The 19,465-nt window shown below is 49.1% G+C and overlaps 1 protein-coding gene across 10 annotated transcripts in view; it reads left to right on the forward strand.

The window, feature by feature from the left end:
• The window catches only part of ZFYVE28 (zinc finger FYVE-type containing 28), a 113,075-nt gene that overhangs the window by 32,981 nt on the left and 60,629 nt on the right, over nt 1-19,465 (forward strand). For 9 of the 10 annotated variants that reach the window (XR_008997658.1, XR_008997659.1, XR_005031961.2 and 6 more), the window contains exon 2: nt 15,511-15,651. The exons of the other annotated variant lie outside the window; for it this stretch is intronic. Coding sequence is in view for 5 of the 9 variants with exons in the window: in XM_036921206.2 (XP_036777101.2) it covers nt 15,511-15,651 (141 nt within the window). In the remaining 4 variants the exon portion in view is untranslated. The remainder of the gene's footprint in view (nt 1-15,510; nt 15,652-19,465) is intronic. 10 annotated transcript variants of the gene reach the window in all.

Consider the following 19,465-nt stretch of genomic DNA (forward strand, 5'->3'; position numbering starts at 1 on the left):
GATTCCCTACCTCTGGATTAAGTGTCCCGCCCTGCCCCTTTAAGACTTCCAAAAAGCACCCGCCAAAACAAAACAACAGCCACAAAAAAAAGAAAAATTTTAAATTAAAAAAAAAAAAAAAAAAGGTGTCCGCTCATTTTTCTTTATTCTCTGGCTCCAGCCTCAGGCCTCTGCTCACCGGTCTTTCTGCCCTGTTTCCCTAGTATTGGGGTCCCTATCCCTTTAAGACTTCCAAAAAGCGCTCGCCAAAACAAAACAGCAAAAAAAAATGGTCGCTCGCTTTTCTGGTGTCCTCCGGCCCCAGGCCACCGGTGCCCGCTCACTGTTCTTGCTGCCCTGTTTTCCTAGTATCTAGGGCCCTGCACTCTGGCCCGGATGGCGGGGGCTGGGTGCTCGGCAGTCCTGGGCTCCATCTCCCTCCCGCTCTGCCTGCTCTTCTCCCGCCGGGAGCTGGGGGGAGGGGCGCTCGGCTCCCGCTGGGCGGGGGCTTGTATCTTGCCCCCTTCGCAAGGCGCTGGATTCTCTCAGGTGCAGATGTGGTCTGGATATTGTCCTGTGTCCTCTGGTCTTTATTCTAGGAAGGGTTGTCTTTGTTATATTTTCATAGATATATGTGGTTTTGGGAGGAGATTTCCGCTGCTCTACTCACGCCGCCATCTTCATAAAAGTATTTTAAAGAAAATGTAGTGAAGCTCCAAACTCCATCTCAGAATTTGCATGTGACTCTCCTGTTGGGGATGAGAGTTCATCATTTCGTTTAGCTTGAATAACTAGATCCTAGATTTAATTACACTTTGTGTGTCTGAAACCTCCAACCTGGTGGTTGCGCCTGACCCCACCTGGGGCTGCAATGCAGGGGCACCCTTGGTGTCCACTGCCTAGGTTCCCTAGGGCTCTGTGCAGTAAAGCCTCAGAGTCCCCACAGCAGCAGCAGGAATCCAAGCAGGGAATCCAGCAGGAATCCGGGCAGGCTGTTGGCAGAGACCGCGGGCTGCTTCCGGGGCTGGTAGTCTCAGGAGCAGTGTTATTACTTAGCGTCTAAATTCTTTGCCATCTGCTTGCACCACATTGTTTGTATTTATAGTGATGATTATGCCAGGTGAAGACTGTTGGCTGCTGTGCCCGGGCAGCATGCCAGGTGCTCCATGTGCTTTAAGCCCACTTTGCAGATGAGAAACTGAGGAACGGTTTACATGACTTGCCCAAGGTTGCTTCTGAAAAAATGGCTGAGCCTGATTTGAGCCTGGATGCACCCTGGACCCATGCCCAGCTCATATCCTCTAAATTCCAGGCCACCTGGCTCCTCTTGCCATCTTGCGTACAGACACTTCCCGATGCTGTAGACGGCCTTGGTTCCTTTAAACTCAGTATCACAATGGCTTGTTCTGTTATTATTCCACAGAGACAAAACATTTATCAACATAAATCACTAACACCCTCAGCCTTTCCCAGGTGAGCGTTTGGTGGTTCTGCTGCAAAGGGCAGTGCTTTTGAGCAGGGCTCACGGTGGCCTGGCTGGTCCCACACAACTGAGGACAGGCCACCTGTGGCTCCAGGTCAAGCAGGAGGCTGCGCAAGCAGGTCCTGTGGTTCAGCAACCGTCCTCTCGTCTGCAGCTCAGGACGTGCCAGCCTCCCAGGCGATGGCCTCCCGGGGCACACAGAGCTGACATGTTGTTTCCATGTGCACTGGCCCACTGTGGGCATGTGAACCTGGACCCTGAGCCACTGATCCTGAGGCTGGTGGGACCCACCAGCTCAGGCTCAGGGCCATGAGGTGCCAGCCTGAATGTCCTCTCTGTGCTGCGCTTGTTCTTATCACCCAGCAGGTGCCAGGATGGAAACTGAGTCATGGAAAAAGGTGTTCTTTCAGGTAGGCTGAGTGACAGGTGGCACTCCTTACTGGACATGGGATCCTGGGTGGATTTACGAGCCTATCTGAGCCTGAGTTCCCTCTCCACAGTTTGGGGAATAGCCCTGCCTCTTTTGGGGGGTGTTGGACTGTGGGTATCAGATGATACACACACAGCTCTTGGAGATGATCTGTGATTAAACTGCCCCCAAGCTGCACCCACCAATACCTAAGGCCACCTGGTCTGGCCAGCCTCCCCGAGTCCCAGGAGGAAGCAGCTGGTCACGTCAGGGGGCTCCCTGACCACTGCCGGGCAGGTGGAGGGGACCATGTGGGTGGTGGTGTGCCAGGGCTCAACTCTCCACCTAGGTCTGAAGGCCACAGGGAGGGCAGGTCCCTGAGGGCAGGGGTGGGGGCACTCAGCAGGAACTGTTGCCGGGGGGGACACAGCCCCTGCCAACCCCTCCTGCTGTCCAGCACGCCATCTGCAGCCCCCTGGGTGGAGGAGGCAGGCAGTGGAGCAGGGGGTGGGTGCAGGAGTAACCAGCCACCAGCCATTGGTAGGCTGGGCTTGGGTGCTGCACCAGGTAATGACAGGACCATGTCTGTCTGGGGTACTGGCCTGCTGAGGGGTGGCTGGGCCGTGCCCACGTGGACAAGGCCAGCTCTGTGGCCATGGGTCATGGGTGCCTAGGCATGCCAGACCTCGGTGGGGACAGAAGGGTGGTGGAGACCTGAGTAGGGCCTGGCCAAACCACAGGCAGGGAGGGTTCCAGCCCTGATGACCAGTTGCGAGTGGGTCTCCTTGTCAGTCCAGCATGGCCTGGGGGCTTCTGTGCCCAGGACCTGAGGATCAGCTGGCTGTGGGGGACTCCTGGCAGTGGGGGGAGCAGCTGTGTTCAAAGTGTCAGGACCTGAGGCTTTTCTCTGCTCAGATTCCTGCTGTTGCTGTGGGGAGTCTGAGGCTTTACTGCAAAGCTGGTCCAAGACAGGCCCAGGGTCTAGGGTGGCACCTCAGCACCCAGCCCTCACCCCTGAGCTCCCCTGGTGCTGTCCAACCAGAGCCTACCTGGGGACTCATGGAGATCCGGAAGTCTCTCTGCAGAGTGTTGGGGTGGTGGGGGCACGTGGAGTGGTTTGTCTTGGGAACCAGCCTTCAGAGCCCAGCCTGGGTCCTGGGGCAGCTGTTGGGGGAGGACAGTGGGGGCAGGGCTCCCCATATGCTCCCTGGGCTGCACCCCATGGCTGGGCCAACCCTGAGGGGGTGCTAGGCCTTTTGGCTTGGCCATTGCCTGTCCCATCGGGGGCTTGGCTGAAACCGTGCCGCTGTCCCAGACTGAACATGCCCCATCCTCCCGAGCAAACCCCACTGCAGGATTTACTCCCTGTCTGGAAAATGAGGTGTGGAAGGGGTCTCACCCTCTCACTCTCACCCGTCCCCTTCCCCAGAGTGGGCTCCTGGGCCCTGCTGTCCAACAGTGCCACCTTGGCCATTAGCTGACCCCACGAGCGGCAGGCTCTCCGCCGGGGTCAGTGGTGTCTCATGGGCCACCTCACAGAGGCCCTGCGTGACACCAGGGCTGAGGTTCACACCACTCTCCGTCCCTGCCCAGCTGCTGCTTCCCCCGCTGCCGCCCCACGGAGCAGGACTTGGAGTGAACAGCCAATTTCATCAACGTCACGGAACCAGCTCTGATTTACCGACTTTGCCCTTCGGGCTTCCCAGTCCTGCTCTGTGTGTCTCTCCCGCTTCCCTTGACGCTGCTGATCAGGCTCTCTACCTTCCTAAGCCACAGGCTTTCTCCGTGAGTTCTATTTCCGTCACCTTGTAACAGTGAAAACTTTCACTGCTTTGAATTTATTTTGAGAAAACATTGACATAATGCACCAAAAAAGACATTCCGACTGGCTACTAATTTATTCCCTTACGATTTTTTTATTCCAAAAGAGGGTGAGTACTTCCTATTTATATCAATTGAACCTCTTTGTCATGGATGTTTTTACTTGGGGACATGAAAATGTTTAATCTAAAATTTAATTTAAAAATGCTGTTGAATAAGGCTGGGTGATCTGAGTCAAAGAGAGACAGCTGGTCATGTTTCTCAGCGTGACCTGCCCCCTTACAGCTGACTTGGAGCGACCCTACCCTTGAGCTCGTCACTCGGCCACCAGCAGGGGGGACGGCCTTGTTTACTGCATGCTGCATGCTTAGGGAAGGGAATGGGCACCTACATTTTTCTTTTAGATTCTGTTAATCAGCACAAATCAAATTTTTTCCAGTTGTGCTAATTCATTTCCTGGGACCCCTGCCTGCAACTTTTGTCTGACATAGCGCCTGGGTCTCTGGGTGGGTACAACTGATGCCATCGATGAAGATTTACCTCCCACTGCACGGCAGTACTGCCCGGGGACAGAGGCAACTTCTGATTCTAACATTGGAAATACCAGTCCTGAGGGGGCTGGAAAGCTGTCTCAGGATATAACTAAAATTTTTAAATAGCATAAACCTTTTATGTTTCAGTAAAATAAAGACCATTGCTAGTTTTTTTTTTTGACCACTTCTTTTTTTTCTTAAACTATCATTGATATACAATCACATGAGCAACATTGTGGTTACTACATTCCCCCCTATTATCAACTCCCCCCCACATTCCCCATTACAGTCACTGTCCATCAGCGTAGTAAGATGCTATAGAATCACTACTTGTCTTCTCTGTGCTATTCTGCCTTCCCGGTACGCCCCCCTGTATTGTCTGTACTGATCATAATGCCCCTTAATTCCCTTATCCCTCCCTTCCCACCCACCCTTCCCAGTCCTTTTCCCTGGCAACTGTTACTCTATTCTTGGATTCTGTGAGTCTGCTGCTGTTTTGTTCCTTCAATTTTTGCTTTGTTCTTATACACCGTAGATGAATGAAATCACTTGATACTTGTCTTTCTCCGCCTGGCTTATTTCACTGAGCTTAATACCCTCCAGCTCCATCCATGTTGTTGCAAATGGTAGGATTTGTTTTCTTCTTATGGCTGAATAATATTCCATTGTGTATATGTACCACCTCTTCTTTATCCACTCATCTACTGATGGACACTTAGGTTGCTTCCATTTCTTGGCTATTGTAAATAGTGCTGCGATAAACATAGGAGTGCATTTTTTTTTTTCAATCTGGAACCTGTTTTCTTAGGATACATTTTTAGGAGTGCAATTCTTGGGTCAAATGGTATTTCTATTTTTAGTTTTCTGAGGAAGCTCCATACTGCTTTCCACAATGGTTGAGCTAGCTTACATTCCCACCAGCAGTGTAGGAGGGCTCCCCTTTCTCCACATCCTCGCCAGCATTTGTTGTTGTTTGTCTTCTGGATGTTTGACATCCTAACTGGTGTGAGGTGATATCTCATTGTGGTTTTGTTTTTTCTTTTCTTTTCTTTTTTTATTTTGGTATCATTAATATACAATCACATAAACAACATTGTGGTTACTAGATTCCCTCCATATTCAAGTCCCCCCCACATACCCCATTACAGTCACTGTCCATCAGCATAGGAAGATGCTATAGAATCACTACTTGTCTTCTCTGTGCTATACTGCCTGCTCCGTGCTCCCCCCCAATGTTATGTGTGCTGCTCGTAATGCCCCTTATTCCCCTCTCCCTCCCTTCCCACCCACCCTCGCCAGTCCCTTTCCCTTTGGCAACTGTTAGTCCATTCTTGGGTTCTGTGAGTCTGCTGCTGTTTTGTTCCTTCAGTTTTTGCTTTGTTCTTATGCTCCACAGATGAGTGAAATCATTTCATACTTGTCTTTCTCCACCTGGCTTATTTCACTGAGCATAATACTCTCTAGCTCCATCCATGTTGTTGCAAATAAGACTTGTTTTCTTCTTATGGCTGAATAATATTCCATTGTGTATATGTACCACATCTTCTTTATCCATTCATCTACTGATGGACACTTAGGTTGCTTCCATTTCTTGGATATTGTAAATAGTGCTGCAATAAACATAAGGGTGCATATGTCATTTTGAAACTGGGATCCTGAATTCTTAAGGTAAATTCCTAGAAGTGGAATTCCTGGGTCAAATTTCTATTTTTAGTTTTTTGAGGAACCTCCATACTGCTTTCCACTATGGTTAAACTAATTTACATTCCCACCAACAGTGTAGGAGGTTTCCCCTTTCTCTGCATCTTCGCCGGCATTTGTTGTTATTTGTCTTTTCTATGTTGGCCATCCTAACTGGTGTGAGGTGATATCTCATTGTGGTTTTAACTTGCATTTCCCTGATAATTAGCGATGTGGAGCATCTTTTCATGTACCTATTGGCTATCTGAATTTCTTCTTTGGAGAAGTGCCTGGTTATATCTGCCTATTTTTTAATAGGATTATTTGTTTTTTGGGTGTTGAGGTGTGTGAGTTTTTTATATATTTTGGATGTTAACCCCTTGTCAGATATGTCATTTACAAATATATTCTCCTGTACTGTAGGATGCCTTTTTGTTCTGCTGACGGTGTCCTTTGCTGTACAGAAGCTTTTTAGCATAATGTACTCCCATTTGTTCAGTTTCTATTTTGTTTCCCTTGCCCAAGGAGATGCATTCAGGAAAAAGTTGCTCATGTTTATATTCAAGAGATTTTTGCCTATGTTTTCTTCTAAGAGTTTTATGGTTTCATGACTTACATTCAGGTCTTTGGTCCATTTTGAATTTACTATTGTGTATGGGGTTAGAAAATAATCCAGTTTCATTCTCTTGCATGTACCTGTCCAGTTTTGCCAACACCAGCTGCTGAAGAGGCTGTCATTTCCTCATTGTATGTCCATGGCTCCTTTATTGTATATTAATTTACAGTGTATGCTTGGGTTTATGTCTGGGCTCTCTAGTCTGTTGCATTGGTCTCTGGGTCTGTTCTTGTGTCAGTACCAAATTGTCTTGATTACTGTGGCTTTGTAGTAGAGCTTGAAGTTGGGGAGCGTATTCACTCCTGCTTTATTCTTCTCAGGATTGCTTTGGCTATTCGGGGTCTTTGGTGGTTCCATATGAATTTTAGAACTATTTGTTCCAGTTCATTGAAGAATGCTGTTGGTATTTTGATAAGGATTGGATTGAATCTGTATATTACTTTAGAGAGGATGGCCATTTTGATGATATTAATTCTTCCTATCCAGGAGCATGGGATGAATTTCCATTTATTAGTGTCCTCTTTAATTTCACTTAAGAGTGTCTTGTAGTTTTCAGGGTATAGGTCTTTCAGTTCCTTGGTTAGGTTTATTCCTAGGTATTTTATTCTTTTTGATGCAATTGTGAATGAAATTGTTTTCCTGATTTCTCTTTCTGCTAGTTCATCGTTAGTGTATAGGAATGCAACATTTCTGTGTATTAATTTTATATCCTGCAACTTTTCTGAACTCAGGTATTCTAGTAGTTTTGGAGTGGATTCTTTAGGGTTTTTTATGTACAATATCATGTCATCTGCAGACAGTGACACTTTAACTTCTTCCTTACCAATCTGGATGCATTTTATTTCTTTGTGTTGTCTGATTGCCATGGCTAGGACCTCCAGAACTATGCTGAATAAAAGTGGGGAGAGTGGGCATCCTTGTCTTGTTCCCAACTTAGTCGAAAAGCTTTCAGCTTCTCACTGTTAAGTATGATGTTGGCTGTGGGTTTGTCATGTATGGCCTTTATTATGTTGAGGTACTTGCCCTCTATACCCATTTTGTTGAGAGTTTTTATTATGAATGCATGTTGAATTTTGTTGAATGCTTTTTCAGTATCTATGGAGATCATGTGGTTTTTTAAAATTTTTTATGTTGGTATCATTAATCTACAATTACATGAAGAACATTATGTTTACTAGGCTCCCCCCTTCACCAAGTCCCCCCCACATACCCCTTCATAGTCACTGTCCATCACCGTAGTAAGATGCTGTAAAATCACTACTTGTCTTCTCTGTGTTGTAGAGCCCACCCCGTACCTGCCCCCCACATTATACGTGCTAATCGTAATGCCCCTTTTCTTTTTCCCCCGCCCTTATCCCTCCCTTCCCACCCATCCTCCCCAGTCCCTTTCCCTTTGGTAACTGTTAGTCCATTCTTGGGTTCTGTGATTCTACTGCTGTTTTGTTCCTTCAGTTTTTCTTTGTTCTTATACTCCACGTATGAGTTAAATCATTTCGTACTTGTCTTTCTCCGCCTGGCTTATTTCACTGAGCATAATACCCTCTATCTCCATCCATGTTGTTGCAAATGGTAGGATTTGTTTTCTTCTTATGGCTGAATAATATTCCATTGTGTATATGTACCACATCTTCTTTATCCATTTATCTACTGATGGACATTTAGGTTGCTTCCATTTCTTGGCTATTGTACATAGTGCTACGATAAACATAGGGGTGCATCTGTCTTTTTCAAACTGGAGTGCTGCATTCTTAGGGTAAATTCCTAGAAGTGGAAATACTGGGTCAAGTGGTATTTCTATTTTGAGCATTTTGAGGAACCTCCATACTGCTTTCCACAATGGTTGAACTAATTTACATTCCCACCAGCAGTTTAGGAGAGTTGCCCTTTCTCCACAACCTCGCCAACATTTGTTGTTGTTTGTCTTTTGGATGTTGTCTATCCTAACTGGTGTGAGGTGATATCTCATTGTGGTTTTAATTTGCATTTCTCTGATGACAAGTGATGTGGAGCATCTTTTCATGTGTCTGTTGGCCATCTGAATTTCTTTTTTGGAGAACTGTCTGCTCAGGTCCTCTGCCCATTTTTTAATTGGATTATTTGTCTTTTGTTTGTTGAGGTGCGTGAGCTCTTTATATATTTTGGATGTCAACCCTTTATCGGATCTGTCATTTATGAATATATTCTCCCATACTGTAGGGTACGTTTTTGTTCTATTGATGGTGTCCTTTGCTGTACAGAAGCTTTTCACCTTGATATAGTCCCACTTGTTCATTTTTGCTTTTGTTTCCCTTGCCTGGGGAGATATGTTCATGAAGAAGTCACTCATGTTTATGTCTAAGAGACTTTTGCCTATATTTTTTTCTAAGAGTTTTATGATTTCATGACTTACATTCAGGTCTTTGATCCATTTAGAATTTACTTTTGTGTATGGGGTTAGACAGTGATCCAGTTTCATTCTCTTACATGTAGCTGTCCAGTTTGCCAGCACCATCTGTTGAAGAGACTGTCATTTCCTCATTGTATGTCCATGGCTCCTTTTTTGTATATTAATTGACCATATATGTTTGGTTTAATGTCTGGAGTCTCTATTCTGTTCCACTGGTCTGTGGCTCTGTTCTTGTGCCAGTACCAAATTTTCTTGATTACTGTGGCTTTGTAGTAGAGCTTGAAGTTGGGGAGTGAGATCCCCCCCACTTTATTCTTCCTTCTCAAGATTGCTATGGCTATTTGAGGTCTTTGGTGGTTCCATATGAATTTTTGAATTATTTGTTCCAGTTCATTGAAGAATGTTGTTGGTAATTTGATAGGGATTTCATCGAATCTGTATATTGCTTTGGGCAGAATGGCCATTTTGATGATATTAATTCTTCCTAACCAGGAACGTGGGATGAGTTTCCATTTGTTAGTGTCCTCTTTAATTTCTCTCATGAATGTCTTGTAGTTTTCAGAGTATAGATCTTTCACTTCCTTGGTTAGGTTTATTCCTAGGTATTTTATTCTTTTTGATGCAATTGTGAATGGAATTGTTTTCCTGATTTCTCTCTCTTCTAGTTCATTGTTAGTGTATAGGAATGCCACAGATTTCTGTGTATTCATTTTGTATCCTGCAACGTTTCTGAATTTCCCTTATTAGATCTAGTAGTTTTGGAGTCTATTCTTTAGGGTTTTTTATGTACAATATCATGTCATCTGCAAACAGTGACACTTTAACTTCTTCCTTACCAATCTGGATGCCTTTAATTTTTTGTGTTGTCTGATTGCCGTGGCTAGGACCTCCAGTACTATGTTGAATAAAAGTGGGGAGAGTCGGCATCCTTGTTTTGTTCCCAACTTAGTCGAAAATCTTTCAGCTTCTCACTGTTAAGTGTGATGTTGGCTGTGGGTTTGTCATATATGGCCTTTATTATGTTGAGATACTTGCCCTCTATCCCCATTTTGTTGAGAGTTTTTGTCATGAATGCATGTTGAATTTTGTTGAATGCTTTTTCAGTATCTATGGAGATGATCATGTGGTTTTTGTCCTTCTTTTTGTTATTGTGGTGGATGATATTGATGGAGTTTCAAATGTTGTACTGTCCTTGCATCCCTGGAATGTGTCCTACTTGATCATGGTGTATGATCGATCCCCTTGATATATTTTTGAATTCAGTCTGTTAATATATTGTTGAGTATTTTTGCATCTATGTTAATCAGGGGTATTGGTCTGTAGTTTTCTTTTTTTGTGGTATCTTTGCCTGGTTTTGGTATTAGAGTGATGCTGGCTTCATAGAATGAGTTTGGAAGTATTCCTACCTCTTCTATTTTTTCAAAAACTTTAAAGAGAATGGGTAATTTGTCTTCTCTAAATGTTTGATAAAATTCAGCGGTGAATCTATCTGGCCCAGGTGTTTTGTTCTTGGGTAGTTTTTTGATTGCCGATTCAATTTCATTGCTGGTAATTGGTCTGTTTAGATTTTCTGTTTCTTCCTTGGTCAGTCTTGGAAGGTTGTATTTTTTGCAGAAAGTTGTCCATTTCTTCTAGGTTATTCAATTTATTAGCATATTATTTTTCATAGTATTCTCTAATAATTCTTTTTATTTCTGTGGTGTCTGTAATGATTTTTCCTTTATTTCTTTTTCTGTTTATGTGTGTACACTCTCTTTTTTTATCCATTCAGTGACTCGATGTCTTTTGATTGGTGCATTCAGTCCATTTACATTTAGGGTGATTATGGGTAGATAGGTACTTATTGCCATTGCAGGGTTTAGATTGATGGTTACCAAGGTTCAAGTGCAGGTTCTTTACAATCTAACAGTCTAACTTAACTTGATTATTACATTATTTCAAACAAAATCTTAAGGTTCTTTTTTTTTCCTCCCTTCTTTTTCTTCCTCCTCCACTCTTTACATATTAGGTTTCATTTTCTGTACTCTTTGTGTATCCCTTGAGTTCGTGTGTAGTTGATTTAATTTTGCATTTGCTTAGTAATTAATTGGTCTCCTTCCTTTACTGTGGTTTTATTTTCTCTGGTGATTGCTATTAGGCTTAGAAGCACTTCCATTTATTGCAGTCCCTCCAACATACACTGTAGAGATGGTTTGTGGGAGGTAAATTCCCTCAACTTTTGCTTATCTGGGAATTGTTTTAATCCCTGCTTCAAATGTAAATGATATCTTGCTGGGTAGAGTTTTCTTGGTTTGAGGTCCTTCTGCTTCATTGCATTAAATATATGCCACTCCCTTCTGGCTGGTAAGGTTTCTTCTGAGAAGTCTGATGATGGCCTAATGGGTTTTCCTTTGTAGGTGATCTTTTTTCTCTCTCTGGCTGCTTTTAATACTGTGTCCTTGTCCTTGATCTTTGCCATTTTAATTATTATATGACTTGGTGTTGTCCTCCTTGGGTCCCTTATGTTAGGAGATCTGTGCACTGCAGTGGCCTGAGAGACTATTTTCTTCCCCAGATTGGGAAGTTTTAAGCAATTATTTCCTCAAAGAGACTTTCTATCCCTTTTTCTCTCCTCTTCTGGTAACCCTATAATGAGAATGTTGTTCCGTTTGTATTGGTCGCACAGTCCTCTTGATATTCTTTCATTCCTAGAGGTCCTTTTTTCTCTCTGTGTGTCCACTTCTTTGTATTCCTCTTCTCTAATTTCTGTTTCATTTACCATCTCCTCTACCTCATATAATCTGCTTTTCAATCCCTCTCTTGTATGTTTCATTTGAGATACTGTATTTTTCAAAGTTTCTGTTTCTTTTTTGAAGTCCTCTCTGAGGTCTTGAATACTTTTCTCTAGGTCTGTGAGCATGTTTATTATTTTTATTTTGAAATCTTTATCAAGAAGATTGGTGATTTCCATTTCACTTAGCCATCTTTCTGGTGTTGGAGGGATTTTGCTTTGTACCAGGTTCTTTTGCTGTTTCATATTGCTGATGATTACTATGGAATAATAACTTTGTGTCGGTGGCACCCTCTGGTGCCCTGAAACTCTACTCCTTGGAGCTGCTCAGCCCCTGGAGCAATGGTAGGGTCACAGGTGTGTGCCAGTGGCTGCCAGGAGGAAATAGCTCTTTCCTGCTTCCCAGCTGCAGCACCTGCCTCCACTGCCAGGGCCAGTGAGCTGCGCATGCAGGGAGGAGCCTCTGTGCCATGCACTTGGAGCTGCTGTAGGCGGGGCCGCACCTTCATGAACCGATGCTGGCCAGGAGGAAGGAGCAGCAGGCTGCGTATTGCATTGTGGGGCCTCGGTGTTGCGTTGCCAGTCGGGAATGGAACTCGTGAAGCTCCTGAAAGTTCCAAACCTGCTGGACTGAGTGCACCAGGACAATTTTGTCCATCTGTCCTTTCTCCGAGCAGTAAGCTCTGTGTAATCCTTGCCCCTTTAGCAGCCCTCTCACTCTTGGGAAGTCTTTCAAAGTGCCCACCTTTCTTTCGTCCTGGATTGGCTGGTTGTGGATCCCTGTTTTCCATAACTGGCTGGAATCTCATCTTTCCAAGTATTCCACCTGTGTTTGCTTTCCAACCCCACTAATGTCCTGAGCACATCTCCAGGGCTGGGTGTTCAGCAGTCTTGGGTTGCTACCCCCTCCCCACCCTGTCTCTCTTCCACCTGCCTGTGAGCCGGGATGGGGGAAGGGCTCAGGTCCCACCAGATCACAGCTTCACTACTTTACCCTTTTCCGTGAGGCCTCTCTGTTCCCCAGAGGTAGGCAGCCTGTCTTAGCATTCTTTTGGGTCGCTTTCAGGATTAGTAGTATTTGCTGCATTTTCATGTTATGTGTGGTTTTTGGAGGAGAGTTCTGCCTCACTTCTCATGCCACCATTTGTTTGATCCTTCTCAGTTCCCCTTTTTGAGTTCTCCATGTTGTTGCCGATTGGGCCCTGAGTCCTAGCTGGGGGGTCAGAGATCAAGAGTGTACGGTCCTCTGTCCAGGCTAACTTCTCGCCATCTCTCTGGCTTCCAGCCAAAGCCAAGAGGAGGCTCCAGATGGGAGGCAAGCCTGAAATGGGCCCTAATGGAGGGGCATAGGGCAGAGGGGGGCCCTTGACTGCATGGTTGGTGGGGACAGTGGCAAGGGCACCATTCTGAGCGTCAGGCAGCTCCCCACCTCCCAGGCCCTTTCCCAGATTGCACATGTGTACTCACATTCTTTCACTCATGTGCACGCTTGTAGGCATGTACACATTTATGCATGCATGCATATACATGCATGCATACACCTTTACAAATGCAGCTGTGCACACCCATGCACACACATAAATGCACCCTCACATGTGCATTCACACAGGTGTAACACAAGGACACACTTGTAGGTGCAAATGTGTGCACACACCTGCACGTACACTGACGTGCATGCACATGTCCACACACATGCACACATGCACTTACATGTGTACACAGGCATGCACATGCACACTCACACAACATAGCCACACCTGTGCATGTGTGCCTGACACACACACACTGCCCACTACGGTTCCACAGGCACACATGTTGTAGTTGTTTGTCAGCCTCTCTGGAATGCAGAGGAGGGCGTGCATGTGAGCCAAGGGCTGTGTAGGGAGCCTCTTGAGGCTCAGTCCCCTCCTAGGTCCATTGAGGGGCCGTCTCAGTCTGGTGGGAGCGGATGAGCGGCAGGGCTTTGTCATCCTGACAGCTGGCACCATGGCCACCATCAGCTTTTCCCAGACCTTCCATCCTCACTGCTGCCACTGGCCATGGTTTGCACAGCCAAGAGCAGAGGGGCCTAGAACACCTGGGCTGGTGTGTGAACATTTGGATTCAAGGTCTGTTCATCTGTGGTGACGTTTTTGGTGCCAAAGCAAAAACAGGTAGCTACTTACTCTCTGCATGGGCCTGGGCATGGCCCCTGTCATGTGCCCTCTTCCTCAGAGCAGAGACCTAGCTGCCTGGATCTGTCATCATGCATTGCCCTAGATTCAGCCCCTGGTCTATTTGCTGGGCCAAGTGGTGGGTTGGTGAGCAGCAGTCAGGGCTGCAGGAACAGACACATGTCAACCCTGAGGGCTCCAGGACAGCTCTGTGCCAGAACCCGGCACAGAGAGGTGTCTGCTGTGGGGCTGTCCTCAGCGGGTCCTGCTTCTCCTGCTCTTCCATCCCCACTGCTCTTAGGGGAGCCGGTGGGTTCAGGGCCAGCGGCTGTGGTGACTGCTGTCAACTCCTGAGCTCCCAGGCTCCCCAGCAGTATCCCACACAGGTCCATGGTCAGATGGTGGCCTCAGCCCCTCGGGCAGCCCCCTCCCTGAGAGCGAACGGCCCCTGTGTGGCTGGTGGTGCTGCTAATGGCACTCCACACACCACCCAGTCGGTGAAGCAGGAAAGATGCAAAACAGCATTCCCAGCTGCCACCCCAGTCTTGCTCCTGTGTCCTCACGAGGAGTCATCCAGGCAAGTCAGCTGAGCCCATGGAGGGGACACATGAGCTCGAGCGACCAAGGAGGACATGAGACATGGGATGCTGGGGTGGGGTCTGTGTGTATCTTGTTCCTGGTGACACCCGGCCCTGCACCCCGGCTGAGGGCTGCTCAGACCCCACTTGTTGGGCAAGGGGGCAAGGAACTGCCCTCCTGCCCACCACTGTCCTGAGAGAAGTCCTGGGGATGCCTCCATTGGCCTGCCTGGATCATATGGTATCCCCAGGGTCCACTCAGCCTCTTTTGGGGGTTCCTCCCCAGCCTAGATGTCTGACCAAGAGTCAGCACTGAGCGACCAAGACCTTTGAGCCAAGGAAAGGTAACCCTGGGACAGGCCACGTAAACGGGAGGGACTGTGTGCCAGAGGAAGGGAAAGAAGTGGGGAGAAAAGGGAAACAAGACTGGGAAAATAACATGTCCTGCAGTTATAACGAGAGACAGGCCATGAACAGCTGCATGCCGACTCTCAGATAGAACCGAGGTGAAGGGTACCCATTGGTTTGTCTTTCTCTGTATGACTTTGAAGATGATTCATTCTCAGGCCAGAGGAGGCAGTGCAAAGGTCTTGAGGCCGGTGTGCACTTGCTAGTGTGTGGAACAGGGGGGCTGGAGCTGAGCGGGAGCCGTTGGCCAGGAGCAGGCCAGTGGCATCTGGGGGTGTGCTCTAGGTGGGTAGCTGCCCTTGAGACCTAGAACCAGGCCCCCATGTATTAGCAGGAGGCTCCCTGCATCGGCATTTCCTGGTGTCAGGAACCTGGGCTGTGGGCAGGGGAAGCCTGGGGTCGCAGCCTTGTATTATGCACGGCCCCTGTCTGTCCTCATGGGGCACACCAGGTCATGTGAGTCAGTGGCTGTCTATTGTTGCCGTTTAGTTTTTTGGATAAAAACTACTTCCTAAGGACTGATTCCCTTATCTTGCAGCCTCTGGACCCCACTTTCCCCTGGGGCTTGACATCTGGCTTCCCCCAGATGCTGTCTCCTGGGGCTCCCAGCCTCGGGCCTCCCCCAACACTTCCCTGCCTCCTGCCTGAGGGCAGCTTTGCTTCCCTTCGCACTCTGATGCCTCCCTCCCTGCAGAGGTCGGACCCGCATCTGCTGGCCCAGTTCTACTATGCGGACGAGGAGCTGAACCAGGTGGCGGCTGAGCTGGACAGCCTGGATGGGCGCAAGGACCCGCAGCGGTGCACGCTGCTCGTCAGCCAGTTCCGCTCCTGTCAGGTGAGTGGGTGCAGTGGGGCCCTCCCAGGTGAGGCTGAGCTTTCGTCCCCTGCTAGCACTCTGCAAGGACGTCTCAGTGTAGGTCCCGATGAGGTGCTGGGTGTGGTGAGCTGGGGACCTCTTGGTCCACCAGAAACTGAACGTGGAGGCGGGAAGGCCTTGAGCAGGACCGTATGGGGAAAGAGCCAGGTTAGATGTAGCTAACTGCACAGGATGCCCTTGGAGAGCACACGGGGTTGGGGGCATCCGGGCCATGAAGCGCCAGGAGGGCTCCAGTCAGGGAGCAGCTAGCATGGGAAAGGGGATGGGCCTGCCTGGCCCTGCTCAGAGCTAATGCCGGCTTGCCCCCTGCTACAGAATTCAGAGATGGCCCTTTAAGCAATGCTAAAAATATCCTCTCAGTTTACTGCGTGTCCTGGAGGCTTTACCAGCACGAGGGGCATGTGGCACAACGGAGTTCTGTCCAGTGCCAGGGTCTTTCACAAAGTTCCAGAATGTTCTTGGTGTATTCTGCCTACAGGCTGGGAGGTGGGGGCTGGGGGTGTGCTTCCCAGGGCGGCACAGCAGGTGGGGTGCAGGGAAGCAGATTCCCACCCTGAGTGTTCAGCCTCAAGTAGTTGGATAAGGACTTAAGTTCTTACCAAATTCTTCACAGGGCAGTAGGAGCAGGTCCTGGCTGGTTCTGAAGGACCAGGAGCCCCCACTCCCCAGAGGACTAGGGGTCCAGGAGGGTCTCCTTTCCCAGGGAGGGCATCCTTCCTGGTGCCCAGAACACACTGACTGCTGACACGGGGGAGGCTCTCTCCAGCACCTCGCGTGCTCCCCCTCCAGTGCTATGGTTCCAAGACCTGCTTAGGCCAGTGCACCGGCCTTTGTAGAACCATGTTCTACAGACTGACCAAGTGGGCCTAAAACGAAGCTGAGTGCATCAGATAGCCTTGACACGCATGGTAAATTGCAGAAAGGACACAGAGTTAGATGTGGGCCAGGCAACTTTTAAGGATCAAGAGGCTAGTCACAAAAAGCTAGAGGGGTCCCACACACGTATAGTGCACGAGCATCTTTCATTACTCCCTGCTCTCTAAAGACACCTGCATCAGGGCCCCCAGACCACCCCGCTTCTTGCTGCGGGGACTCCCAGGGCTCAGAGACTCTCAAGGCTGTGGCTGGTCACAGCGACTGGGCACAAAGCAGAACCAGACAAGGGGGAAGCACGTGGGCGAAGCACAGAGCAAACAGGCACCGGCCTCCAGCGTCCTCTCCCGTGGAGGCACCAGGATGCACACTGGATGATACGTGGAGGGCTGCCTACCAGGGGCACCAGTTCCAACTTCCAGACCCCGGGAGGAAAGGGCTGTCCGCACAACAGGTGAGGCAGAGGGAGCCGCTCTTCCCAGCGAGGGTGCTGGGACCTGCCCGACATCCAGGTTCCCGGGTGCCAGCCCAGGGCCATGCTGCACGCAGGCCTCGCAAGGGAGTCAGGCCTGCTGGGGCGCTGCTTTCTGCACAACAGATAATTGTGGTGAGGCATCATGGGTCCAGGCTCTGTATTCAGGAAAACAGAGTTAGAATTTCTGCTGAGGGGTGTCTTCCTGAACGTACTGTAATTTCATAACAGCTCACCATGGGACCATTTGTTTAACTGGCCTCCTTGGGTGGCTCGGGATGCCTGCTGCAGTGAACTTCTAAATGCTCAGAAATTCAAGTGGGGCAGTGTTTTCATCTCTGAAAGGGGGTATTTTGTCTTTTCTGAGTTTCACAGGCTTCACCTTCTGTCTGACTGCCAGGGCGCTGGCTCGTTTGATGGTTCATCCCTTGACAATAGTCTCTGGAAGAGAGTCTGCCTCTGTGTGGCGGGGGGACGGTGTGGCAGCAGCGAGGCTGGCTCAGAGGCGGCGGGAGGGGCTGAGCAGGCAGAGTCAGTCCCCCACAGGGTGTGGGCACCCCTGCTGAGCACCCAGAGGACTTGAATTCCCGGCACTGGGGCCGGCGGCCAGTCATGGACAGCTGGAGCTCCCATCCCCCCACCGTCTTGTTGCCCAATCCTGGCCTGTGACAAGTCCCCAAATCTCCTGTCTGGTCAGGCCTCCCCGGTCGCGTCAGATTGGCAGAGCCTCCAGCTGAGCACAGGGTTTCTTGTGGAGAGCATGTGGCGGTACCTGCTTGGCCTGTCTCAGCTTCCCAGGGCCGCTGGAGGGGGGGCCCCACACCTGGGACCAGCCAGACACCTGCGTGCAGGCTCTCGATTGTGTACAGGTCACCCCTTCTGGCTCGGCTGCAGGGGTGCGTTCAGGGAGCCTGTCCTGGGCTGGGAGACTTCTCATCCTCAGCGTGGCAGCCTCACCACGTACCGCCTGCCGGAAAGTCTGACTTCTCTCACTAGAGTCCCGGGGCCAGAACGAGCCCAGTGCTCCCTGACCGTCTTCTTGCTCAGCCAGCAGTTGGCAGGTGGTGGGGCTAGTTGTCTGGCTGAGGGGACAGGAGGACTAGGCTGCGTTGTAGAGCTTCCAGGGCGCCAGTGGTGTGGAAGCCAGTGGGTTTTCCCCACAGAGTGGCCCTTGGGAGTGGAGGTTGGAGCTACCGGCCACAGAGGCCCAGGTGATCTCAGGTGAACAGGTGAAGGGCAGCCAGCTCTGGGTGGGGACAGGGCTGCAAGCTCCCGAGCCTCCTCACACCCGCTATGTCCTGTTAGTACTCTTGCCCCTCCACTGACTTCTCGTGCATTGAAGGCCTAGGCAGGCAGTGTGGCCCTGCAATAATTTATCCCTGGCCGTGGTGTCAGCCAGTCCACGCTGGGGTGTGGTATTTGGAACCCTTCCACCCCAGATGGGGCCGTTTAGATAAAGTCTTCAGCCTAAGGCAGGATGCACGGCAGACGTTCAGTAAGCAGCCGTGGCCTATTCCCTTCTTCCAAGAACCGGCTGGGGCTGCCCTGGGGCAGGGTTTGTAAGGAGCAGCATGGACCCCAGCTTCCCATGTGGCCCTGTGGAGGTGAGGCCGAGAGGGCTGAGGATCATGTGGCGGTTCAGCTTTGCTGGGCTGATATTATTTAGAAGAGATCCCAGTGAGTCGTTTTCACATAAATGACTTTTCACTTCAGGAAACACATGGATGGGAGCGCCAGTGACCACGCAGGTGGGTTTCTGGGAACATTTGCAAGTGTGTTACTTTCTTCCTTGCTTCAGAAAACCGTAAAGGACTAAGAAATCATAGCCCAGCAGGATGAAATCAATCCTGCATTGTTGTAATGAGCTGACATGTGTCTCCCAAAATCCATGTGTGGAAACCCTCATCCCTGTGCACCTTAGAATGTGACTGGGTTTGGAGATGGGGCCTTTACAGGGGTGAGTAAGGTGAAATGAGGTCACTAGGTGGGTCCTGACCCAATCTGGCCTCTGTCCTTGTACGAAGGGACCAGGACACAGACACACACAGCAGGACAAACACGTGAGGATGAGGGGAGGATACGACTGTCCATGTGCCAAGGAGAGAGGCCTCGGAGGCCCAACCCGCACTTTGACCTCAGACTCGCGACCTCCAGGACTGCGAGGGAGCAAGCCACTGGCAGCCGCTGGGCTGTGGTGCTGTTCGGCTTCCCCAGGACACTGGTATGGTCCAGTCAGGATTCCATGCTGCAGGCAGGCTTGGAGCTGCTCTGGGTGGATTCTGTCATTGGCTTATTTTTTCCTAAATCATACCCTAACTTTTTATACCAAGGGAGTATGATTTTAGGTGCTGCCGTGGAGAAAATTAAGCAGCAGAATGTGCTGGTGGGCCTTGTCTCGAGTGTAGCTAGTTAACAGGGTCACAATGG

Source organism: Manis pentadactyla, chromosome 5, assembly GCF_030020395.1.
Source record: "Manis pentadactyla isolate mManPen7 chromosome 5, mManPen7.hap1, whole genome shotgun sequence".
NCBI lineage: Eukaryota > Metazoa > Chordata > Mammalia > Pholidota > Manidae > Manis > Manis pentadactyla.